Raw genomic sequence first — 27,423 nt, 5'->3', positions numbered from 1 at the left:
TTTTACAAGTTGATTTTGGGGGGGAAAAAAGTGCGCGTTATATTCAGGAAATTACGGTAAAAGGAGGGGCTATTTTTCAGCTGCAGCCTCCTGACTGTCCGGACCCCTGGCTGGATAGACGTCCTCGCTGCTACCCCCGTCTCATCTGACTAGAGGGACTTCTTCTTGCACCTTCACTCCACTGTATTTTTACGGACTATAATTTCGCTTGCTAATTCCCATTAGCCGTTCTGGGGTTCCTGTCTATCCGTCCTGGGAGTGGATCTCTCCTGACTGTGGTACTCCCCAAGGTTTCTCATTTTTCTCCCAATTGACTCTGGAGTTTTTGGAGTTTTTCCTTGCCGGCATGGAGGGTCTTATGGATAGGGGATACCCAGGACTTGAACTGCATCTATTCATCTTTGTTGCTTCATTTCTAATTGTGTATCATATTGCCTCTGTAAAGCCCTTTGAGACTTCTGTTATGATTGAGGGCTATACAAATAAAATTGAATTGAATTGAATTTCTTTGCTTTTAACCAAGAATCGAGACTGTTTTATATCCATATTTACGAAGAATTCAGGCATTTAAGCATTTATTCAAAAGAATTATTGCCAGAAAAGCTGTTTACGCAAGGCGGCCGCTAGCCTAATTCGCTAACAGTATATAGTGTATAATGATTATAAAGGGCTATTCTATAATAAGTTGTGATTGTATATAGAATTTATTAATAATCTATTTACATTTTATAATTGATTCCGCATGTTTTCCTCAAGTAGTAAGTTTCTGATGATAAATTGATTTATTAGCTGTTGAAAACTTGCAGTAAAAAAAAAAAAAAAAAAAGTTGCTATATTTGTCAAAAACTTATATGTTAAATATTGCTATTGATCCTGAAAATATTGGTGATTATCTCTGCATTTGGTGATTTTTGTGCTTCTAGTGTAAAGTCTGAGACTTTTAAAGACATTTTAAGTTGTGTTATACTTGTATAAGAATTTTTTTTTTTTAATGGGGATTTTATAAGGGAACGACTTTGAATTTTGTGATGTCGCTGCTCATGGAGACTCATATATGGCTAAGGTAGGTGTCCGTTTTGGTTTTAGGTAGGTAGCAGCTTTGGTTTTGAAAATATTTGAATTTGAAGTTTTTGAAAACAGGCCCCCTACAGATCGGCCCCGTTTCCCATGTCATGTCAATAGGTTATGAAGTCTATAATGATGTTCAAATGACATTTTCTTAGATAAATTTTAAATTAAAAAAAAAATAAAGTGGGGTTAAACAAGCAGTTTTAGGAAAGACACTAAGTTGAACCAGCACACTTTTTTTTTCTTCTGGGTGTTGGGTCACTTGATAGTGTTAACACACATGAAAATCAGGCATTTGCTTTTTAATCATTCTGTATGTACACCATGTATAATAGATTGTAAAACAAAGATGTGGTCAAATGAATTTATGTTTCAACCCATTTTAACCAAAACCCACACAATTAGCATCTGAGGAGAGAAGGGTGGTGGGGTGACAAGCGGCCCTACATCATTGGTCACTCAGTTGCTATGGGGACACGAGATAGCAGATGAGAATGTTTCCAAAAGATAAGACGCGCCCCATTTCTCCAACATCGCAAACTAGCCACAAATTGTGTTTCCCATTTTACATCAACGATGACAAGCTTGCAGAGCGAGATTGCTAGTGTCTAAAATCAAACTCATCCATTTGTAGTCTATGCTGGTGAGAGAAGTGGTGTACAGAACTGGGACAAGACTATAATATGCAAGCGCAAGAAGTAAAGCGTCATGAGAAAACTGAAGTCAATTAAGTTGCTTGTTGAGGGAGAACGCGGTGAAACCATTTCAAATATCCGTTGCCAGCCATTGCAACAATTAGTGTTAACATATTTCTTGTGGCATGCAACAGAGGCCCAAAAATACGCAGTGGCAGCGGCCTGACTCTCTTTCTCATCTAAAAATAGCCTCCGCCGACGTGGCTTCGGCGTGCCATGCCAAGGAACAAAGTGCAAGCAGGCAGCAGCTCAGAGGCGAGCTTCAGAACTAACTGAGAACACCAGCTTTCCTTTTCAACACTAATGAGCAATAACCTCAAAGTAGCATCCAAACGCATATACAGCCACATCCACATAAATATAAGTCACTTATGGACTTTCAGCCCGCCAATATATTTGCCTTCTTTTTTTACAATGCGCTACAGTGGTATGAAAAAAGTATCTGATCCTATTGGAATTTATCACATTTCCGCATAAAATCATCAGATATGAGCTGAGCTTTGTCAAAATCACACAGATGAAAAAAGTGTCTGCTTTAACTAAAAGCACCCAAACATTTACAGGGTTTCATATTTTAATGAGGATAGTATACAAAGTGACAGAAGCGGAAAAATAAGTAAGTGAAGCATCACGTTTAATATTTTGTGGCGCCGCCTTTGGCAGCAATTACTTCAACCACACGCTTCCTGTAGCTGCAGATCTGTCTGGCACATCGATCAGGACTAATCTTGGCCTATTCTTCTCTTCAAAACCGCTGTAGTTCAGTCAGATTCCTGGAATGTCTGGCATGAATCGATATCTTTAGGGCATGTCACAGCATCTCAGTGGGGTTCATGTATGGACTTTGACTTGGCCACTCCAGAACGTCCATTTTGTTCTTCTGAAACCATTCTGAAGTTGATTTACTTCTGTGTTTTGGATCAATTTTTTGTTGCAGCATCAATCCTCCTTTTAGCTTCAACTGTCTGACAGACGGGCCTCAGGTTTTCCAGCGAAACATCCTGATAAACTTTTGAATTCATTCTTTCATTTAAGATTGCAAGTTGTCCAGGCCCTGAGGCAGCAAAACAGCCCCGAATCTTGATGCTCCCTCCACCATGTTTCACGGTGGGGATGAGGTGTTGATATTGGTGAGCTGTTCCATTTTCCTCCACATGACGACGTTGTGTGTTCCTCCCAAACAGTTCAATTTTGTTTTCTTCAGTCCATAAAATATTTATATATAAACGTCTGTGGAGTGTCAGGGTGCCTTTTTACGAACATTAAACGAGCAACATTTTTTTTAAAGACAACAGTGGCTTCCTCCGTGGAGTCCTCCCATGAACACAATTCTTGGCCATGGTTTTAGATATAGTTGATGTGTGCAGAAATATTGGACTGTGCCAGTGATTTTTGTAGACACTCTAGTATTTTTTTAAATTTTTTTTTTACCTCTTTGGTGGACGGTCACTCCTTGGGAGAGAAGCAACAATGCCAAACTCTCTCCATTTGTAGACAACGTCTCTGACTGTTGTTTGATGAACATCCAGACTTTTAGAGATGGTTTTGTATCCTTTCCCAGCTTTATACAAATCAAAAATCGCTGGTCTTGAGAACAGCTCTTTTGACCGAGCCATGATGCACATCAGACAATGCTTCTCAACAAGCCAATTCTTACCAGGTGTGTGTTTTATAGTGGGCAGGGCAGCTTTAAACCACTCGTCAGTGATTGGGCACACACCTGACCTAAATTGTTTGGTAAAAATTGGTTTCAATTGCGCTTTAAGTCTCCTTAGGTAGAGGGTTCACTTACTTATTTTTCCCCTTTCGGTCATTGTTTGCATGCTGTCATTAAAATATGAAAACCTATAAATGTTTGGGTGGTTTTAGTTAAAGCCTATCACTGCTCCCTTAGGGGAGACAGTCAACCTCTGCTGCCACCTTCTGTCAACAGTGTTGTCATCCAACATGCCTCCTAGCATGCATTGCAGCGCTACAAATAATACAATCAAAATGCGTGTTCTGTGCAAATTATTTCTTCAGTTACTGTTCCAGTTGTTTCATTAATTGCTAGTTATGGTATTTGGTAGAGGCGGGCAAAATTTCCGATTCTTAGATTATTCGCGATTCGGCCGTGGAAGATTCGAGAACCATTCACAAACATCCAAATTCCGATTATTTAATTATTCCAGGTAAAGCGGAACTAAAACACACTCAGCGCGGTCTTCGGGATGCAATAAGGAACGGACCGAGAGCAAATATCATGTTCAACTCATGCCGCTAGATAAAAAAAAACAATCATACCTGACTGCAGCCAACAGCCGCTACAACAACGCACAGTTGCTAGTTGCTACAAACATACGGCCACATACGGCTATTGTAGATATCACATATATGTATAACTAGATGCAAAATGACGGACAGCCGCGGTGTTAGAACATGTATTAGAGAACTAGATGCGAAATGACGGACTCGGCCGGCGTCAGTAAACAGCCGCCATCTTAGAGCAGTAGACTTCTCTTAAAGGCTCTGTTGTAGCGAACCTAATCAACTTCTTATCTAAAAAAAAAAAAAAAAAACTCCTAAATCGGCAATATCTTTACTAGAATCTATCTTTAAATGACGAAAAAGTTTTAAAAGTTTGATATGAAAAAACTAGACAGAAGGGAAATTATGGAAGAACGGGAGCAATTTTAACAACTTTAACGGTTGATTCACAACACTGAATTCATTGAATGTAGTTTAACCCTTTAACACCGAACGTGTCGGATGCGACACGTTTACGCATATCATCTTTGAAGCCTCGTAACGCTGTAATTACGTCACCCACGTGCCCCTGGTTGCTCTCGTTTGAAAGTACGGAAGTTGATGTCCACACCAGTTTTTATTTGAAGTCAATCGACCAAGAAAAATGGGAGATAATGTCATTTGAGTTTTATAGTTTTATTGCACTCACAAATATGCATTAAAACGCTGCATGGACCATGTATCTATCTCCATATTTCCATCATTTCGTGTCCTTTTTCAAAACCAAAAGCAGCACAAAAGACTACATAACCCAATAGCCGTTCTGATGTCAAGGACGAACCGAATGTGATCATTTTTAATAAATTTCCGAACGAGGCGCCAACTAATGAAAGGGAGGCATGCGACGCAAGCAACGGCCGGTTGGTTTGAGCGACCGACTTTGAAACGTGCAGAATGAATCGAAAACTAAATTTAGCGCAAGCTGATGCATTATTTCATCAACTAAAGGAATAGGATGAGCTGTATTTGTCAATGTTTTTCCTCGGATCAGTCGGCGTCTCGGCGAGTAGAAGTGACAACAGCGCGCAAACCGCGGATGAGACCGATGAGTAGGCTGTGTGACGTTGTATGTGACGCAGCTTGGTGACATGTTCAAAAACAAAACTTTATTGAGTGCGCAAAAAAAAAAAAAAAAAAAAAAAAAAAAAAAAAAAAAAAAACTATTGGGTCGCATGCCTAAAAAAATTGCATTGAACTGAACTACTTGTCAATATTATTGAAAATACATTTTTTTCAATGTTTGTTATTATTTCTTCACTATGAATCTTTTCAATTTTTATATAGATGTGTGTTCGAGAAGCTTGATTGCATGTACATATATACCTTTGATAAGGTGATGGGTACAATACCTAACTTCACAAGGAGATATCCTCCAAACCCTTTTTGTGCTGGATAATATATATATATTTTTAATTCTCACTATTTTGCACTGTATATAACATGTTTTGACCATAGTATGTGTGAAGGCCAAAAACGCCTATGACCATAGCTCAGGCATGCTAACTGGTTAGGGGTGAAAAAGGTGACAAAGTAACATGGACACACGGCATGCGCAGAAAAGTGCATTTCATAGTGCAACCAGAGAAATCTCGAATTAAAAACAGTACATAATAATTTAACATATACAAGTCAATCTCTCATCCTGAAATCAGAACATATAAGATGCATTAAGTATCAAATTATACAAAATCTAAATGATAAAATATACAGTATGTCCCATTTGCATTAAGCAGAGAACAGCTGTACAGCATAAAATATAAATGTACAGGTACAGTATAAATTCCATTCACTTAACTATTATGTGTAAGATAGATAGATACAGTGGGGAGAACAAGTATTTGATACACTGCCAATGGGTTTTCCCATTGGCAGTGTATCAAATACTTGTTCTCCCCACTGTAGAATAAAAAAAAAAATACAAGTCTTCAAAAGCATTAACTGTAGTGATCATAACTTTATTTACAGTCAACCAAAGCAATTAGTCCCATGGTCCTTAACTTCGATTGATAGGGCATCATACTGGATAAACAGACGTACACCTGTAGGCTGTTTTATGAACGGGGGTGTGTACGAAGAACGCGGGAATGGGGGTACTTTCAAATGCAACCTGTAGCGGAGCTCTCCGGTTTGATAAACTCTCGATGGCTAAACGAATGAAACGACCTCCACAACAAGGCAAAACTCTTCCCTTTATGTAATTATCGGAAAGTATAGAGGGGCCTTAAATAACTCGTTGTCAAAAATAACTGGTGACCATTCAGAACTTTACTGACAAAGCCCTGAACATGACTTGTATGGAAGGCACTAGTTCATCACTCTAGTTACCTCATTGCTCATGATTTTTGTTTATCGTTGACAAGCGCTTTACAAAGGGGCCTTAAATAACTCGTCACAAAGCCAACTGGCGACAATTCAGATCCCAACTGACGTTCGCTAACTTTACTTACAAAGCCCTGTGTGAAAGGCGCTAGTTAGCCCCTCCGCAGTTAGCGCTACCTCGAGTAACCGCGTTCTACGAGGCGGTGAAATATCGAGGACCATCTGAAGTCAGTTATCAAGAAATTAAGCGAATACTTGTGTTATAGACACCATTACAAGCGCAGGAATTGATCGAACAACACGATTGAATGATTTATGAAGACTATTATAGGCCGTCACTCAAACTTTTAGCTTTAAGAAGTTAACCATTTTTGACATTAATCCCTTACCTTGCCGCAATTTCCAACGGGTCCGGGCAAGAAGCTGGGATGGGGAGGGGTTCCGCCTCCTCATTGCTGATTGGTGCTAACTGTGCTCACTATTGTCAGTCATTTGTTGTCACGAGAAGAGAGTGGCAGTGATAGGTCTAGGTCATCGGACTAGAGTGTAGTTTTGAGCATGGACTACAGTTTTGAAGTTAAGTTTCACTCGCTCGTTGACAGACGCCCCCTCCCCCCCCCTCCCCCCCATTTTTTTTCTCCTCGGATCTACGTGATTCAGAAGAATGACCCATTTTGATTTCAAAACGGCGAAATTTCGCCGAAAGGTGGCAAGTTTGCATGCCTGATAGCTGCTGTTTGTGTTGAATTGTCAAACATAAAACTATTCAATCTAATTTTTTTCAACTGAATGTTTATCCTAGCAAGTTAAATAAATATTATCAAGCTTCAAAACGGTTGGTCGAGCATGCTTGGTTGTCAGTGGGACTTCAACATTACAAATTTTGAAAAAAGATTTTGGGATTTTTTTTAGTCTTTTTGGGTCCAAAATGTGGATTAAAGTTGGTCAGTGAAAAAAACAACAGTTTGGACATGAAGTTCAAGGTATCCTGAAAAAAGGGACCCAACTTGGCCATTGTGAACAGTTTTTTCTTTGAAATATAAAGGCAACATCAAAGGCATGCAAATTTGGCCAAAATAGGCTTAGGTGTTAAAGGGTTAAAGCTGCTGATACAGAATGGGGACTTGAGTATTTTATTTACTGTTTTTAACTGTTAACTTGATACTAAAATAGTAGTTTGGTTTAGCCAGAGAGGATTTTTTAACAATTTTGCAACTAATGTACAAAACATTAAAAGAGGGGAGGGTGGGGCATCAATAATCGATTTATAATCGAATTGGAGCCTCTGAATCGTAATAGTAATCGAATCGTTAGGTGCCCAAAGATTCCCACCTCTAGTATTTGTTAACACATTATTTGACAGTGGCGCCATAAGACTGCCATTAGACAATCTTACTACATTTACGGGCTCAATTGAAAAAGGCAGTCTCAACGGGCACACCAAAAAACATATGAAGAAAAATTAGATTTGTGCATTAAGACCTGCGGTATGAACCTAGCCTTAGTTGTATGCAAAAATGTTGGTAAGTTAAGCCATTTGGACACTCTCTCATAAGAGCGTTAGAGGTTTATATAGTGATTGAAAACCCCCAACAGAGTGTCAAATGGAGTGGTCTCGCCAGAAGCCAACAAAAAAATGACGTGAGGAGCAGCAGGGAGGTCACACCAAGGTTGTCATTCAGAACTCATCAAGCAGAAAGTCTGAAGCGAACATGATCCATCAGAACCGTGACAAGCTCAGACACGCAGCATAACAAAATAAGCACGCACAGACACACACATACACCAATATTGGAGTCATTGTGCAATCATCGCCTGCCTTCACACTCGCTCTTTCCTTCCACTGTCGTGTGATTGCACATCAGTATCTCTCATGTCTTCTTTTTCCACTCACTGTTATCTGTTCATTCAATGTAGGATAGACACTCAGGTATATACAGTACGTACTTTTAAACTACTCTTCCTATCAGATTGGGATTGAAAAAAACTCGAAATGATTTGAGAGAAACGTTCAGTGACATCAAATGGTGGCAGAAAAGAACTCAATGTGAAAAGGAACCGGGACCACTTAACAGGATCGATTCACTTATTCCGGTGTTTTTCAACTGGTGTGCCGTGGCACACTAGATTATCAAGTGTGCTGTGAGAAATGATCCAATCTCTTTTTTTTTTCATGTCGTTGGTCGAAGTTGCAGTAAGAAGAGAGGAGTAGGTAGAAGGTTGCGGTCGTGTGCAGATGAGCGAGGTATTGCTCGTGTTGCGGTCAAGAACTGCTTGGATTTCTAGCCATCAGCCACCTTGCTGTCCGCGACAATGTGGACCCCATCACGTAAACTGTACATCATTTGATGAGACTCATCAAGTGTCGATATACACGAAAGTGTCCTTGCTTTTTTATCCATGTGTGACGACTGTTAGTCCTTCCCCCATGTTTTATTCCAACTAGGGCTGCAGCTATCGAATATTTTAATAATCGACTGAAAATTCTACCGATGAATCAAGTAATCAGATAAAACAAATATATTTTTAGGTGAATAGCAATTATAAATATACATGAGAAAACAAGACATTTCATCTAATCTTGATCCATTTTCAGTCAATCAATGTCTTTATTTTCGATGTATATTGTTGAAAACAGCCAACAATTGCATCTCAGATGTAACTAGAATAAAAAAAAAAAAAAGACTAATTCACTGCTTTCACTCAAAGAACTTTTAGATTAAAAAAAAAAAAAAAAAAAAAAGTTATATATAACTTACCTAAAAATGCCGTTACGCTTGATAACACACATCACTTAAAAGTTAGGTTTTTTTTCCCACGTGTTTCAATTGAATTTCTATTTGTGTCAAGCCATTTTTAAGTTCTAGTTAAGTTTTAAGTTAGTCTAAACTGTAAGTCCTGATAAGATTTTGAGTTTTTGCAGTGTTCAAAATAAATGTATGATACAGGCTGTATTGGAGCACATTAGGGACCAGTGCTACTTGGTGTTTTATCCAGCAATGACTACTGAGCTAAAATTGATAGTTAGCATTATTGAGTTCTTATTTTACACCCTCATCACTCCACAACGCTATGTTATGTTAAAGCCTGTATGTAAGATACGTTAGCCACGCATCGACAATGGTCATAATCAATAGAAACCTAGCCCTCCGCAGGGCTAACGTTACGTGAGTTTGTGACAGTAACGTTAATCTTATTTATTAGCGCTTAGCGCTCTTTATTAGCGCTTAGCGCTCTACTGCTTTAAGATGGCGGCCGTTTACGAACGCTGCCCAGACGCGGCCGAGTCTGTCATTTCGCATCTAGTTCAACATACATGTGATCTCTATGAGACGCATCAGACGCTACCTGCTACCAAATAGCATCGTGCGGGCAAGTATTTAGCAACGTCGGCGTCGTGTGTAGCGGCTGTCTGCTGCAGTAAGTTTTGTTGTTGTTGTTTTTTTGCTTCGTCCTCTACGCATGTAACATCAGCGCGTTGTCCCGCATTAAAAGTAGTCCGAGCAAAACGTGATGCTTAGAGCTGTCAAAATAAACGAATACTCGAGGTGAATAAAATTACTCGGATCAGTTTTTAAACTCGAGTTGCTCGAGTATTCGTTTCAGCTCTAATTCCAACACATTGTCGAGGACAGCAAGCTGGCCGACGGCTAGAAATCCGAGCAGTTCTTACAGTGGTATGAAAAAGTATCTGAACCTTTTGGAATTTCTCACATTTCTGCATAAAATCACCATCAAATCAAAATCACACAGATGAAAAAACTGTTTGCTTTAACTAAAACCACCCAAACATTTATAGGTTTTCATATATTAATGACAACAGTATGCAAACAAAGACAAAAGCGGAAAAAATAAGTGAACCATCACATTGAATATTTTGTGCCCCGCCATCCTTGTGCAGCAATAACTTCAACCGGACGCTTCCTGTAGCTGCAGATCTTTCTAGCACAAGGGTGTCAAACCGATTCCACAAAGGGCCGCAGGGGGTCCTGGTCTTTGTTCCAACAGATCCAGCACAGACAGTTCAACCAATAAGGTTCCTGCAAAAATAAGCAGCACCTGACTGCAATGGACTGATTACACTTGCAAGACACCAGATTGGTGAAAAGGTATTCATCTCATTTGGTTGGAATGAAATCCAGTACCCACTGCGGCCCTTTGAGGACCGGTTTGACACCTGTGGTCTAGCACATCGATCAGGACTAATCTTGGCCCATTGCGCTCTACAAAACTGCTGTAGTTCAGTCAGATTCCTGGGATGTTTTGCATGAATCGCTGTCTTGAGATCATGCCACAGCATCTCAATGGGGTTCAAGTCTGGACTTTGACTTGGCCACTCCAGAATGTGTATTTTGTTCTTCTGAAACTATTCTGAAGTTGTTTTACTTCTGCGTTTTGGATCATTGTTTTGTTGCAGCATCCATCCTCCTTTTAGCTTCAACTGTCTGACAGACGGGCCTCAGGTTTTCCAGCGAAACATCCTGATAAACTTTTGAATTTATTCTTCCATTAATGACTGCAAGTTGTCCAGGCCTTGAGGTAGCAAAACAGCCCCAAATCATGATGCTCCCTCCACCATGCTTCACGGTGGGGATGAGGTGTTGATGTTGGTGAGCTGTTCCATTTTTCCTCCACACATGACGTTGCGTGTTACTCCAAAACAATTCAACTTTGGTTTCATCAGTCCACAAAATATTTTGCCAAAACTTCTGTGGAGTGCCTTTTTGCAAACATTAAACGAGCAGCAATGTTTTTTTTTAGACGGCAGTGGCTTCCTCCGTGGAGTCCTCCCATGAACACCATTCTTGGCCATAGCTTTACATATAGTTGATGTGTGCACAGAGATATTGGACTGTGCCAGTGATGATGGTAAGTCTTTAGCAGACATCTTTGGTGGACGGCCACTCCTTTGGAGAGAAGCAACAGTGCCAAACTCTCTCCATTTGTAAACAACTTTTCTGACTGTCGATTGATGAACATCCAGATTTTTTGAGATGGTTTTGTATCCTTTCCCACCTTTATACAAATTAGCAACCCTTGATCGCAGGTCTTCAGACAGCTCTTTTGACCGAGCCATGATGCACATCAGACAATGCTTCTCATCAAGACAATTCTTAGCAGGTGTGTGTTTTATAGCTCTAAACCACTCAGAGATTGGACACACACCTGACTTAAATTGCGTAGTAAAAATTGGTTTCAGTTGCTCTTAAAGGCTCCTTAGCCAACGGGTTCACTTACTTAATTTCCCCCCTTCTGTCATTGTTTGCATGCTATCGTCATGAAAATATGAAAACCTATAAATGTTTGGGTGGTTTTAGTTGAAGCAGACACTGTTTTTTCATCTGCGTGATTTTGACAAAGATCAGATCACATTTAACAGTGATTAGTTGATAAACACTGACTTATTCCATGCTTAAAGGGTACCACGGATAGAAAGACATGTAGTTCTTAAAAGATACACGTTCGTACGAGTTATTATAATTTGATATTAAAACCCCCTTAATGTTTTCATTTTAATAAAAATTGCAGAATTTTGTCTGAAAAAAATTAACTACTAGCTCGCCATTGTTGTTGATGTCGCAGGGCGCTGAAGTCACATGGCCACGCTTCCGTACTTCACATTGGCACGCTATAACTATGTAAGGTAGTGATTTAAATACACAACAATGTATCAATGGCGAGTTTCAAATTAATAAGAGATCAAGCAAATGAGTGCGTTTTGTCCCTCGACTGAGGCCGTAGTTTCCTGTTTAGTGCGGGTCCATTGTGATTTATGTTTATTTGAGTGTTGTCTTCACAACAAACAAGACTCCTGATAATGGCTCCCAGCATCATAGTTTGTATATTGTGACTAATTATTGCCATCCATTGTATTTGTTGAGCTAAACGAGTTGCTAAAGTGTTTAGAGTTTGACCAAAGTCTGAGTAAGTTTTAGGTGTATTTTCCATGTCTATTTTGATTGTGAATTTTTGAATGTCAGTTCTCTTTGCATTGTTGTTTAATTGTGTGAGAATATGGCCTCATTAATACAGATTGAAGCACTTTTTTTTTCGAGAACATTATTGTTTGGGAGATAGGAATAATTTTTGTTGTATTTTCACTATAGATACTCATGTTTTGTTTTTTTTTTATTGTGAAGGAGTTGCCGAAGCTTATGCCAATAAACGGCGCGGTCCGAGCTACAAATCTGATTTGCCTTACACCCCACTGTGGATTAAAGGAAAACTATGGCGCCAGTCAAGGGACAAAACGCACTCATTGGCTTTATCCCTATTTAACTTAAAACTCGCCATTGACACCTTGTGGCATATTTAAATCACTACATAATTAAAGACTGACACGTTTTTTTGTTTGTTTTTTTTTGTTTTTTAAAGAGTGACATGTGCAATTCCGGCAGCATGGAAACGTGACGTCACGGCCCTGCGACGTCAATAATAATGGCGACCTACTAGTTAGAATAATCTTACAAATTTTATTGAAACAAAAACATTTAGCGGGGTTTTAAGGTCAAATTATTATAACTCGTACTAAGATTATCTTTTAAGAACTACATGTACTTCTATCCGTGGTTCCCTTTAAGGGAAGTGCAGTAAATGCTGATAGATGTTATCTTGATCATCAGGCTTTTAATCAAATCAGATAAGAGATTCATGCTAATTAACGTTTGTGTTCATGAGATATACAAAGCTACATTGTATGCCGATGGTCAAACAATGTAATGTAGCCTTGGAGAAAGGAGTGGAAACGTTCCAAAATCCTGTGTGTACTTACTGTGTAGTTAGGGTTTCCTGCCTGGGCCCTAAGCTCAGCAAGAACCCAAATTCCATTGGTGAGTTTCATGGACTGGTACAGCATATCCTGACCTTCCACAGTTCGCTTAGCTATGGTGAAGATGTTGCTTCCCTGCAGTTTGCTGGAGGCCGCATCTTCCAAAAGAGTACAAATGCAAAGTGTCATTGGAACCACAATATGACAGCACTCCAAAATTGAGTCCACAATTGGCTAATAAGAAGTCCTCCACATGGTCTGACTTGCTGAATGGATGCACTGGCACGTAAGAGACAATTTTTTTTTGCTCATGAAAAGAAAAAAAGATCCGTGAAGGCAAATTTCCATTAAGCTGTCATTAGCATTTCTTCTCCAGCTTAGCTCCTCCGCTGCTCGCATAAAACCAAATTATCCAACACAAATAGTGACTGTAGCTTATGAATTATCATTAAATACAATTTGCTTCAAATGAATGCAAATAAAAGTCATATTTGCCAGACTATATGATGTGTGACGCCACTCGACAGCATTGTCCTTCTCACCTGAGTTAAGATGGCAGTCGTTCAGCTGGAACTTGGACTCATTTTCATTCGGAATGTCTTTCCACGTGGCTAGGAACACCTGTCGCTCTGCACATGAAGACAAGCGCATGGTGAGGAGAAATTCTTTGTGCTAATAAGATGGAAGCAAACATAGCATGGAAAATATTCTGCTTTCAACGCGACTGCTAGACACAATTAGGAGCATAGTCAGCCAGTTTAAAGCTAGTAATTGGCCCACATAAGGCTGTAGGTTGTTTCAGCTAATAAATGTTTGTGTATGCATTTGTAATTATGTTTACAGCTACAGTTTGTGGAGTTACATGTGAGTGATTTGCTATAAGAAATGTACATACGTTAGCATTTGTAGCATTTAAACTATTGGACTTTTGTAGGCAAATTAGGCTAATTTAATCTACTAAATCTACATATTGATTAGACTTGATGGATGTTTGGACACCAATTGTTAGGTGTCAAGTGTTTTATTGTTAAAATGTGTGTCGTTTTAAATATAAATACACATGTGTGTTACAGCTTTACAAATAATCAAAAGTTAAGGAAGTACTGTTTGATGTCTGTAAAGCAGAACAAATTCACGTTTATTGAGTGCAGAACACGTCATATTAGTAAAGGAAAGTAAATAATATACTGTGAGGTACAATAAGGTACTGTTTATGCGTGGAAAAAAAAAAAAAAAAAAAAAAAGACTACAGACAAAATGGCGGACAAGACTCCGGCGTCATAAAGTCGAAATCGCCTAAGTAGAGTACGTCGTAACCCGGGGACTACCTGTATTACATTTTTGTTATAATTTTTGTTGTATTTGTCTATTTGACATGAAATTATTTAATGAGATTGAACAAAACTGTAGATAACATGTATAGTAACAAACAGTGGGGTAAATAAGTATTTAGTCAACCATCAATTGTGCAAGTTCTCCTACTTGAAAAGATTAGAGAGGCCTGTAATTGTCAACATGGGTAAACCTCAACCATAAGAGACAGAATGTGGGGGAAAAAAAACAGAAAATCACATTGTTCGATTTTTAAAGAATTTATTTCCAAATTGGAGTGGAAAATAAGTATTTGGTCACCGACAAGCAAGATTTCTGGCTGTCAAAGAGGTCTAACTTCTTACGAGGCTCCACTCGTTACCTGTAATAATGGCACCTGTTTTGACTCATTATCGGTATAAAAGACACCTGTCCACAACCTCAGTCAGTCACACTCCCAACTCCACTATGGTCAAGACTAAAGAGCTGTTGAAGGACACCAAAGACAAAATTGTAGACCTGCACCAGGCTGGGAAGACTGAATCTGCAATAGGTAAAACGCTTGGTGTAAAAAATCAACTGTGGGAGCAATTATTAGAAAATGGAAGACATACAAGACCACTGATAATCTCCCTCCATCTGGGGCTCCATGGAAGATCTCACCCCATGGCGTCAAAATGATAACAAGAACGGTGAGCAAAAATCTTGCACTGCCAGACGTGTCCCCCTGCTGAAGAACGTATACGTCCAGGCCCGTCTGCGGTTCACTGGAGAGCATTTGGATGATCCAGAAGAGGACAGGGAGAATGTGTTATGGTCAGATGAAACCAAAATAGAACATTTCGGTAGAAATGCATGTTCTCGTGTTTGGAGGAGAAAGAATACTGAATTGCATCCGAAGAACACCATACCCACTTTGAAGCATGGGGGTGGAAACATCATGCTTTGGGGCTGTTTTTCTGCAAAGGGACCAGGACGACTGATCTGTGTAAAGGAAAGAATGAATGGGGCCATGTATCGAGAGATTTTGAGTGAAAATCTCCTTCCATCAGCAAGGGCATTGAAGATGAGATGTGGCTGGGGCTTTCAGCATGACAATAGGCGCTTTCGCACTGTAGGAATTTGAGTACTTGGCTCCTTTAACTATCCCGCCCTCCTGTAGTTCGAGGAGCTATCCTTCGCGAAGCAGTCGTGTTCGCACATGGGGTACTACGCCCAATTCGACCTGCTGTGACGTTTTAGTCTGCGCCAGTGACGCATTATTTACTCGCCAGTCGCCACACCAAACAGCGGCGCATATGCTAAACGGAAGACAACGAAATGGAGACCGTTGAAGACACCGCAGCAATTCTTGCATGTTTGAAGGGAATCGTTTCCATCAGCGAGGAATCCCAGCGTCTAACGACGAGACTGGTAGCGCACATTAAAAGACAACAGAGCCAAAGGCAAGCAATGTTTCTTCGTTTCATGGAGACCAAAAGGGTAGCAGACGACCGTAGAAGACAAAGGAGGCTACGGGTAAGTGTAAAACAATGTATTTGACGTGTTTATTAAGGATGTAAGTGTTCACGTGATGCGCGAAAAGTAAGGGGCGTGTTTGCCGCTGATTTCAGCGAATCACCAAAGAGCTACGTAATATCGTTCCTGCGGCCCCGCGGAAAGTACTCACTTCAGAGTCGGCGCTAAAATGTAGCTCGGAAGACGAGGTCCGCGTCCTAGGTTCCTACATATCCGAACACACAAAATGACGTCATCCACCCCCAAAAGGGTCGAGGAACTGCGTATAGTTACAACAGTGCGAAAGCGCCTATTGATCCCAAACACACAGCCAGGGCAACAAAGGAGTGCTTTGTAAGAAGCATTTCAATGTCCTGGTCTCAACCCCATAGAAAGTCTGTGGAGGGAGTTGAAAGTCCGTGTTGCCCAATGACAGCCCCAAAACATCACTGCTGTAGAGGAGATCTGCATGGAGGAATGGGCCAAAATACCAACAACAGTGTGTGAAAAGCTTGTGAAGAGTTACAGAAAACGTTTGGACTCCGTTATTGCCAACAAAGGGTACATAACAAAGTATTGAGATGAACTTTTGGTATTGACCAAATACTTATTTTCCACCATGATTTGCAAATAAATTGCAAACAATGTGATTTTCTGGTTTTTTTTCAGCAGTCTGTCTCTCATGGTTGAGGTTTACCCATGTTGACAATTACAGGCCTCTCTAATATTTTCAAGTGGGAGAACTTGCACAATTCGTGGTTGACTAAATAGTTATTTGCCCCACTGTATACAGTAGTAGGATATCCAAGTAGCACTTTCTGTGTGTGCACAAATCAATAAATTATGAATCTTCACATTACATTTCATTGGCCCACTGACTAGACGGCCCTTACTGACAGATGTCAGCCTTAGCAACGTTAAAGGGATTTCAGAGCACTGAGTGAAGAGCTGCAGCAAAACCACTCACCCATCTTCCCGTCCTCTACGAAGAGCATGCTGATGGGGTACTGGCAGCTGAAGTAGAAGACGTCAATGTTGTTCTTCACAGCCACCTAGGAGACAGGCGGGTGTTTAAGGGGGAAGGAAGATAGCCGGAGAAATCAAATGCACATATAATTACATGTCAAGTGTTTATCAAAGATGGACAAGACATGCAGCCAGTAGTGTACTTTTTAAAACCCTGCTATATACAGGGCATTGGGGGGGAAAAATACAGAATCACATATTCTTGACGTGAGGGGGAAAAGCGCTCGTTCCTCTTTTCCCTATCTGAATTGTTTGCTCAGTTTATAAAAGCTTGAGTAGAAAAACTATGCTCAGCAGAGCACAAAGGTATACGAAGTCATTTGTGTGAAGTCTGTTTGCATCTAGATGAAAAGCACTGTATTATTGAGTAAGAATTAGATTAAATTAAAATGATTTCTTTTTATGCCTTGGATTTTACACATTTTAACAATAAGAATGAACCTTTTAAAGGGAACCTTGGACTCAAAAGACTTGTAGGCGCTAATAAGCCACAATTGTTCTCTTTTACTAAAATATGTTATTAGAAACACATATTATCTATAATATTTAGTACATGTTTTGACCTACGGAGCGCGCTATGTTTTACGAGCGCAATTCACACTGGGGGTGATGACGTGGTTGGCCTGAACTGGGAGCAGGGGTCGCGTTAACCGAATATTTTCTGTCGTTGACCGGTTTTTTAAAACAGTGACGGAAAATACTGAAGTCCATCTGTCATTTTGACAGGTTGCAATTCACACCCCAGACCACAGGGTGGCGAGTGAGCATATTAATTAGCTATTTTCTCTTGATGCATGACGTCGTTGGCCTTACTCGGAAAAATGTCAAGGCAACTGAGTGTCCGAAGTTTCTTCAAAAAGCCCCAAAACGACAATGGTGTTGATAAAAGAGGTGAAAAAAGAGGGACTGCACAAGCGGGAACGCAATTCAAGTCCATGCGCACCAGGAGGAAGGTGTGAGACTGCGTTCAGGCCACAGCAGGTGAACTTTTAATTTCATTGTTCCATTTGTAACCTACCTACTGGGGCCACAGTCAGGTGTTTTTGTCACTGCGGAGAAAAAGTTACATATTCATCTGCTTGATGTGTGATGGCACGGTGTGGATTCTCTGTTAAGCTTGTTCGGACAGAATATTAATTAAAAATGAATGAAAACTAAATACTATTGAATATGTCGTTATTATCATTTAAAAAATTTAAGTGACAGGTAAAAATAGATTATGACCGGATTTTTATGACCCTGTCAGTCAAAATGACAGACAACGAAAAAGTCTAGCGCAACCTCTGACTGGGAGAATAGCTGTGCTAGCTAGCAAGCAAAGCTAATATGATAAGTGGCATGATTTTGTCACATTCTGCTGCTGGTCAGATTGTTTTGTTACAGCGCTGTGGGATGAGTTCTCAACATCGTAGCTGCATCCAATGGCGTATAACCAGCAACACGTCACTTCCACTCATTAATATTCATGACATTAGCTACTGTTGCTAAGGAGGGACATGCCACCGTTTGTCCCTAATAGGAAATGAATGGGAATCGTCTACGAAGGAGATGTTTACAGAGCTAAACCTACCAATTCTCTCCGAAAATGATGTCCCAGGTGCCAAATTCACTGGCAAAGATGTGAAAGAACATAAAAATGTTCAGTGAAAGATATGGCTTGAGTGTCGAAGGCTGAAAAAGACGATAAAAACGAGCCGACCTAAGCATAGCCTTAGCTTTTTTATCGACGCAACTAACAATGACATTCTCCTGTTTCAGCAAGCTATCCTTTACCATCAGCCCTGTCTTTCTTATATATCCTCTGGTTGTACTGTGTCTCTGACCGTTCTTGGGGGTAATTTAGTTAGTTTTGTGTAGCGATCGCAAATGCTACTCAGTGACAGCCAACGGACACTTTTAATTTTTTCATTGTTAACAAATCTTAATTCTCTAATTTATTTACACTTCCCTCTTACTAAAGTTGTTGTTGTTTTTTTTTTTTAATAACAGAAAAGGTAACAGTGGCAGTCAGATACCATCGTAGTTCTGTTAAGGTCATTCATTGTCAGACAGAAGCAGTACCGTACAACGTTACGCTAAAAAATAAGTTAAAAATACAAAAATGGCTAACCTCTTCATCCTCTGAAAGACCGTGCCAACCCAACAAAATGTTTACTGCATATGAAATGTGAATGGATTCAACGAGCTCGTTTCTACAAGTTCCAAAAAAGCAATGTGTGATCGGCATGTTCGTTTTTGAAAGATTACCGGCGAAAAGTAGCACAAATTACATTGTTTCTATGCGAGGGCGGGTCTATAATGTCCCACTTCGGCTTTACGATGCGACGTCATGTTCTAAAAGTAGCATGCGTGCGGTACGCCACTGCAGCTCATCCGCAGTGTATTTAAACCGATCCTAGGCGGCTTGCTCCCATTTCACAGTTTGTATATCCCTTCGTTGCTAGTTGTATCATTGCGTTGTTTTTTTCGTTTGTCTGCCTCTCACCGTTGTTTTCCCTCAGGTTTTTTTGTTTGTTTATTTTTTTCCTATATTTTTTTTAACTCAAACCCGACCTACTGTCACAGACCCTTTTTGTGTCTTCAATAAACCCTTTTACGCAATCCCTATGTTATTGCTGTCTGAAGTGAAAAGCATTTTGTACTTCCCTGGTCAAGTCAGCCGCACTCTTTTTAGTTGCGTTTCCCTTTCAGGTTTTACCGCACACACAATGAATGTGGGTTGCGATTTTTTTATGAGGTAAATCATTGCTAACGTCACAGAGTAGTATAGTCCTGTGGTTTACGGGTTCGTCTGTCGCACGGGAAACTAGGGTTGGAATCCCACTGGAGGCCTTCATTTAATTGCTTTTGCTGCTTTTTTTGTGACCTGCTCATCACTTTTCTACTCAGGTTCAATTTGGAAGGGCGGAACCGACGACATGTTTATGTCGCTAAAGACTGACACTGTGGAATAGGGGTGCACGATATCCATTTAAAAAAAAAAAAAAAACGATAATTTCCTGCTCCTCAAGGCCGATACCGATACGATAACCGATAATATATATATTAGGGCTGTCAAAATTATCGCGTTAACGGGCGTTAATTAATTTTTTAAATTAATCACGTTAAAATATTTGACGCAATTAACGCATGCAATGAATGACCCGCTGGCATACATTACAATGAGGCCGTTTATGGACATTAAGAGTGAAGAGAATGCCACCGGCCGCTTGGGGGCAGCGCCGTTCCATACTCATGTTATGTATTCTAAACGTGGGAGAATTAGTGGTTGTGAGACGTTTATGCTGTATTCACAATGCAATGCAAATTGCTATTTGTGCTCCACACATATTTCGGTAAGTTTTCTTTCTTTTAGTGGCAATTATGTGTCTCGTTTTATTTTGGGTAAGATATGTACAGATACAGTGGTAGAGAACAAGTATTTGATACACTGCCAATGGGAAAACCCATTATCAAATACTTGTTCTCCCCACTGTATATGTTATACAGTAAAGGCGAGTGGACACAGGCGTTCTTTGGACCAAGCCGTTTATTGGCATAAGCTTCTCCTTCACAACAAACATAAGTATCGTTTAGTGAAAGCACAACAATAAGAACATTCCTATCTCTCAAAAAAAAAAAAAAAAAAAAAAAAATGTTATCAAAAAGAAAAGCACTTCAGTCTATAGTAATGAGGCCCTATTCTGACACACAGTTAAACAACAATGCAAAATGAACTGGCATTCCATATCAATTTAGCTATGCAAAACCCGCGTAAAACTTTTCACTCTATTTTTATTATTATTTTTATTATTATTATTATTATATTAACTCTACTTTTGATTGAAATTTTTACAAATTTTATTAAAACGAAAACATGAAGAGGGGTTTTAATATAAAATTACTATAACTTGTAACTATAACATTTATCGTTTAAGAACTACAAGTCTTTCTATCCGTGGATCACTTTAACAGAAAGAATGTTAATAATGCCATTTGTGGATTTATTGTTACAATAAATAAATACAGTACTGATGTACAGTATGTTGTATGTATATATCCATCGTGTGTCTTATCTTTCCATACTGTATGTATATATCCGTCGTGTGTCTTATCTTTCCATTCCAACAATAATTTACATAAAAATATGGCATATTTTAGAGATGGTTTGAATTGCGATTAATTGCGATTAATTACGATTAATTAATTTTTAAGCTGTAATTAACTCGATTAAAAAATTTAATCGTTTGACAGACCTAATATATATATAATTTTTCAATGCATATTCACCTGACTTTTTGAACACCCGTAGGTCAAAAATACTATTGGTTGATTCAGCATAGATTTGCCTTTGACCGAACCATAATTTTCATGATGAAATGAACATTATTATAATGAACAAAAGAAAGACAAGAAAAGTTTTGACTTCAGATAAAGTGCCCATATTAATTTTTTCAAATAAATATAATTTGAGTCAATCACAATCAATCAGTCAATATCATTGACGATGTGTTCCCCTGAACAATTAGCACGAATCTGAAACTAACAAACATAAACTCAACAGGTATCGTGCTTTGTCAGCAGATAAAACATTTGGTACAACAGGAGAGGAGACTTGTCATCTTGGTCCACGAAACAACTTTCTTAACCTGGCAATTATAGAACAGCAAGCCTATCAATAACCAAAAGGCCTCTCAAGAACTTGTAAACATAACACTGTAAAATGCAAACATTTGCTAATTGCCATAGTAAGGTTTATAACTCAGTGAAGGAAAAATAAGGCCTCTAGAATAGTAACAAAACTTTGAATACTGGCAAAACGGGAGTGGAAACACACACATCCCCCATTCAACACCGTGCCAAGAATATTATTAATAGGCCCGATAACATATTTTGCTCTCGGCTTTATTGGGATGACGTCATAATTCCTTTTATTAGACCGATAATTATCGTACACCTGTAGTGTGGCAGTACGGCAGTGCAGGGACGTCACCGCCCAGAGTGCATTGTGTCGTCAACAACAATGGCAACCTACTACCCTAATTTTCGCACTATAAGGCAGGCGCACCTGACTATAAGCCGCCCCCCCCACCAAATCTGGCAGGAAAACAGCATTTGTTCAAAGATAAGCCGCACTGGACTATAAGCCGCAGCTGTCCTGTAGTATGTATGTATGTATGTATGTATGTATGTATGTGTGTATGTATGTATGTCATTAAGTAAATATTATGGGATATTTACACTAAAAGGATATTAACCAGTAATACTTTATTTGACATCAGCGTCATACCAATTACTTTGAACCAATTGGCTGCAAAGCTTCATTGCTTCAAGAAGCTTAATTTGGCCATCACTGTCAAACAGTAAGCCTCTGCTGCCACCACTGTTGTTGTCCAACATGGCTCTGAGCATGCATTGCAGCGCAACAGATGTAAATAACAATCAAAATTCATGTCCTGTGCTAATAATTTCTTGAGTTACTGTTCCAGTTGTTTCATTAATTGCTAGTTATGGTATTTGGTAACACTTTATTAGACAGTGGTGCCATAAGACTGCTATAATTATGACATGACACTGTCATGAGCATTTATGAATGCTTATAACAGATGTCATTTAGTGGTAACCGGCAAAATATCTCACTTTTGAATGGATGTAAAAGATCCAAGCTGGACATAAATGGAGTTATTGACATAATTTGCCGCTGTCACTTCACAACATAAGCATTCAGTGATGCCCATGATACTGTCATGTCATAAGTATGAATGACGGTCTTATGACAATGTTATGATGGCGCTTTGTTTTAATTGTTACCTATTAACCCAAATAAATCTTCAAATAAGCCGCACTGGACTATAAGCCGCAGAATTCAAAATGAAGGGAAAAAGTAGCGGCTTATAGTCCGAAAATTACGCTAGTTAAACAAATTTTTCAAATTTTATAAAAAGGAAAACATTAGAAGGGGTTTGAATATCAAATCATTATAACTTATACTAATTACTGGTGCACGATAATTATTGGTCCGATAATTATCGGTCCGATATAGAGCTGGGAATCTTTGGGCACCTAACGATTCGATTACGATTCAGAGGCTCAGATTCGATTATAAAACGATTATTGATGCACCCCCCTCCTTTTTTTTTTTTTTTATTTTTAATAATTGTTTTGTACATTAGTTCCAAAATTGTTCAAAAATCCTCTCAGGCTAAACCAAACTACTATTTCAGTTAACATATAGCAGTAAACAAATATACAAAAATAAGTAAAAAAAACTCCAGTCCCCATTCTGTATCAGCAGCTTTAAACTACTTTCAATTAATTCAATGTTGTGAATCAACCGTTAAAGTTGTTAAAATTGCTCCTGTTATTCCATAATTTCTCTTTTGTCTACTTTCAACATGTGAAAGTTTTAAAACTATTTTAAAGATAGATTCAAGTCAATATTTTACCGATTTAGGAGTATTTTAGATAAAAACTTAATTAGGTTCCCTTGGAAGGTTCGCAACAACAGCTTTGCAGGGAAGTGTACTGCTTTAAGATGGCGGCCGTTACTAACGCCCGCATCTAGCTTTTTGTAGATGTGCTGCTAACGATACCGAATCTATACTGCATCTAGTCATATATAAATGATATCTACCGTAACATAATGTGTCTGTACTTTGTAGCAGCTTTTCAGCAGCAGTCAGGTATGTTGTTGTTTTTTTTTTTTATCTCGTGGCATGAGTTGAGCTAGAGCCGCGAGTTGAGCATTGGCGTTACCCGAGGGGCCGGGTAATGAGAAGCATGATGTTTAGCTACTCTCGCTCCGTCCCTAATTGCGTACCGAAGACCGCGCAGCGCGCTGCGTGTGTTGTACTTCTGCTTTACTTGGCATATTTCAATAATCGGAATTTGGATGTTTGTGAATCGTTCTCGAATCTTCCACGGCCAAATCGCGAATAATCTAAGAATCGGAAATTTTGCACACCTCTAGTCCGATAATAGGAATTATGACGTCATCCCGATAAATCCAATAACAATTATAATAGGACCGATAATATGTACTGTTCTGGCTTTGCAGTTTCTTGTATGGGAAATCAGTTGACCATTTGCGGGCCATTGCTCCCACCTGCTGGTCAGAATAATTCACTGCATCTATTTTTTTGTTACAGTAGTTTGGTTCAATCACTTACACATTGCAGTGTCAAGCGGGAGCATTGACAGTAGAGCTGAAACGAGTACTCGAGCAACTCGAGTAACTCGAGTTTAAAAACTGATCCGAGTAATTTTATTCACCTCGAGTAATCGTTTATTTTGACAGCTCTAAGCATCACGTTTTGCTAGGACTACTTTTAATGCGGGACAACGCGCTGTCACGTGCGGAGAGGAAGAAGGGAAAAAAAAAAAAAACTTACCGCAGCCGACAGCCGCCACAAACGACGCCGACGTTGCTAAATACTAGCCCGCACAATGCTACATTGGTAACAGGCAGCGTCTGGCGCGTCTCATTGAGATCACATGTATGTTGAACTAGATGACCATTGACAGACTCGGCCGCGTCTGGGCAGCGTTTGTAAACAGCCGCCATCTTAAAGCAGTACAGCGCTAAGCGCTAATAAAGAGCGCTAATAAAGAGCGCTAAGCGCAAATAAATAAGATTAACGTAACGTTAGCCCTGCGGAGGGCTAGGTTTCTATTAATTATGACCACTGTCGATGCTTGGCTAACGTGTTTTACATACAGGCTTTAACATAACATAGCGATGTGGAGTGATGAGGGTGTAAAATAAAAACTCAATAATGCTAACTATCAATTTTAGCTCAGTAGTCATTTCTGGATAAAACACCAAGTAGCACTGGTCCCTAATGTGCTCCAATACAGCCTGTATCATACATTTATTTTGAACACTGCAAAAACTCAAAATCCTATCAGGACTTACAGTTTAGACTAACTTAAAACTTAACTAGAACTTAAAAATGGCTTGACACAATGAGAAATTCAATTGAAACACGTGGGGAAAAAATCCAAACTTTTAAGTGATGTGTGTTATCAAGCGTAACGGCATTTTTAGGTAAGATATATATATATATATATATATATTAATAAGATCTAAAAGTTTTTTGAGTGAAAGCAGTGAATTAGTCTTTTTTTTTTTTTTATTCTAGTTACACCTGAGATGCAATTGTTGGCTGTTTTCAACAATATACAACGAAAATAAAGACATTGATTGACTGAAAATGGTTCAAGATTAGATGAAATGTCTTGTTTTCTCATGTATATGTATAATTGCTCTTCACCTAAAAATATATTTGTTTTATCCGATTACTCGATTAATCGATAGAATTTTCAGTCGATTACTCGATTACTAAAATATTCGATAGCTGCAGCCCTAATTGACAGTCGTGAATGCTTTCTGTTACGTTTCCGCCTCGGAAATATATGTAAGTATTTTATGTTTACGATAACATATGGATGTACAATATATGTTTACTTCTGTGGTGAAGGGTCATATGTACAGAACTTATATAAGTTGTGTTATAGAAGCCAGCCAATGCTTTAGTAGCTCAAGCTAGTGTGCTTTGCTATACATATAATAGCTGTGTATATAAGTTTATTGTGCAGTTTGTTGTATATTGAGTATTGAATATGTGTATTTTGCTGTTGTACTGTCACAATATTAAGACGAGTGTCTTCCCATAAAAGCAAGGAAAGATCAAGCCTTGTGGTTTATGGAACTGCATTCATTCTTAGCTGGCTGTCGGGCAGTGCAGAAGTGAACCGCACTGTTTTGTTCATATCATTATGAAAAATCTGATGAAATCAAAGGCAAATCAATGTTGAATCCACCACTAGTTTTTATTTATTTTTAAACCTCCGGGTGTTCAAAAAATTATATATTTATTATCGGTAATCGATATCGGTATCGGCTTAGAGGAGCAGGAAGTTGTCGATATCGGTTTCAAAAAATGGATATCGTGCACCCCTAATACTAATATTTATCTTTTAAGAACTACAAGTCTTTCTGTCCGTGGTTCCCTTTCAAGTGAACACAAAATATCATCCCTGATATTTGGGATCTTTGTAAATCAGACCTTATGGGCCGTTTACATGGTGATGCTGCGACACCAAGACACAGTTTGTGTTGCTGAATGGCCTCACCTTTACATGGCTGAGGAGGTTGTTGTCAAGGAAGCGCATCGCTGCCTTGTAAAACTGCACTGCCCCCTAGGGCCTGGCATGAATACTACATTGTTTTTACGCAGAATTGCAACATCGTTGTAATGGAAACGGAACCGAGACGGAACCATTTAAACGCAAACAAAATTTGTCGTTAAACGGCCCCTTAATCCTTGAACAGAGTATGATTCCAGCTGCTAGTAACGCAGTCATCATGGAGTGTACTCAACTACAGAGCCACAATGGACTATCCAGTCTTTTCAGGCTCCAGCTGTTAACACAAGTTGCTGCTGTAGACCACCTACATGAGCATCAGAGGACCATTTTTAACACTGTGTCAGGAGGATAAAGTAGAACTGCTGATAAATAATTAATGAGGCTGCAGTTAATGAAGCAATCTGCTATCTTAGCTAAACTCATCACTTGAGAGTTTGGCACCCCGCTCGACGCAGCAGGTGACTGTGATTAATTATGAATAGCCTGAAGTCACAATGCGTCTTTTGTCCAAAGCCAGCAAAGCCTTTCTTTTTAATGTGAACAGTGGTCATGAAAGGTTCAGGAAGCAAAACTGCGACTACACATCAGGTACTCGAAATAGTGTTTTGGGGCACTACGTTACATCAGGAGAAAAGAGTAAACAATTATCCGAGTGGAAAAACAGTAAAGGGCAAAGAGAAACAAAGGAGCCATATGTTGCATAACCACCAATGTTAGCCCCCACCTATTGCTACCCCTCTAGCAGCACTTATCTCCTTTAGGCAGCTACACACAGCTCCATTCACTATTCACCATGATTCAAACTACTTGATGCACCTTCAGTGGGGCAAATAAGTATTTAGTCAACCACCAATTGTGCAAGTTCTCCTACTTGAAAAGATTAGAGAGGCCTGTAATTGTCAACATGGGTAAACCTCAGCCATGTGTGACAGAATGTGGAAAAAACAAACAGAAAATCACATTGTTTGATTTTTTAAGAATTTATTTCCAAATTAGAGTGGAAAATAAGTACAGTGGTACCTCTACATACGAAGTTAATCCGTTCCAGGACCTTGTTTGTAAGTCGAAATGGTCGTATGTCGAGCAGGATTTTCCCATAGGAATACATTATAATTCCATTAATTCGTTCCACAGCCCAAAAACCTTCACTAAATCCTTAAAAAATACTGCTGGTACTATTACAAATGGCAATTACACATAGCAAAACAAATAAATTATAAATCAAAATCGGAATAATAATAATAATAATTCCTGTATTAATGTAACGAATCGGGTTCTAATGTGGCGGACGTTTTTTGCTGACCCTGAACGCACCGCGGGGCT

General features: G+C 39.2%; 1 protein-coding gene across 4 annotated transcripts in view; it reads right to left on the bottom strand.

Moving 5' to 3' along the window:
• ap1b1 (adaptor related protein complex 1 subunit beta 1) overlaps nt 1-27,423 on the bottom strand; it is a 79,030-nt gene that overhangs the window by 2,917 nt on the left and 48,690 nt on the right. For all 4 annotated transcript variants that reach the window (XM_057831279.1, XM_057831277.1, XM_057831280.1 and 1 more), the window contains 3 exons: nt 16,913-16,997; nt 13,680-13,766; nt 13,141-13,295 (listed from right to left, as the gene is read on the bottom strand). In XM_057831279.1, the coding sequence (XP_057687262.1) occupies nt 13,141-13,295; nt 13,680-13,766; nt 16,913-16,997 (327 nt within the window). The remainder of the gene's footprint in view (nt 1-13,140; nt 13,296-13,679; nt 13,767-16,912; nt 16,998-27,423) is intronic.

Source organism: Corythoichthys intestinalis, chromosome 3, assembly GCF_030265065.1.
Source record: "Corythoichthys intestinalis isolate RoL2023-P3 chromosome 3, ASM3026506v1, whole genome shotgun sequence".
NCBI classification, from domain to species: Eukaryota; Metazoa; Chordata; class Actinopteri; order Syngnathiformes; family Syngnathidae; genus Corythoichthys; species Corythoichthys intestinalis.
The sequence above is the reverse complement of the archived record's forward strand: the minus strand, read 5'-3'. Positions and strand labels throughout refer to the sequence as shown.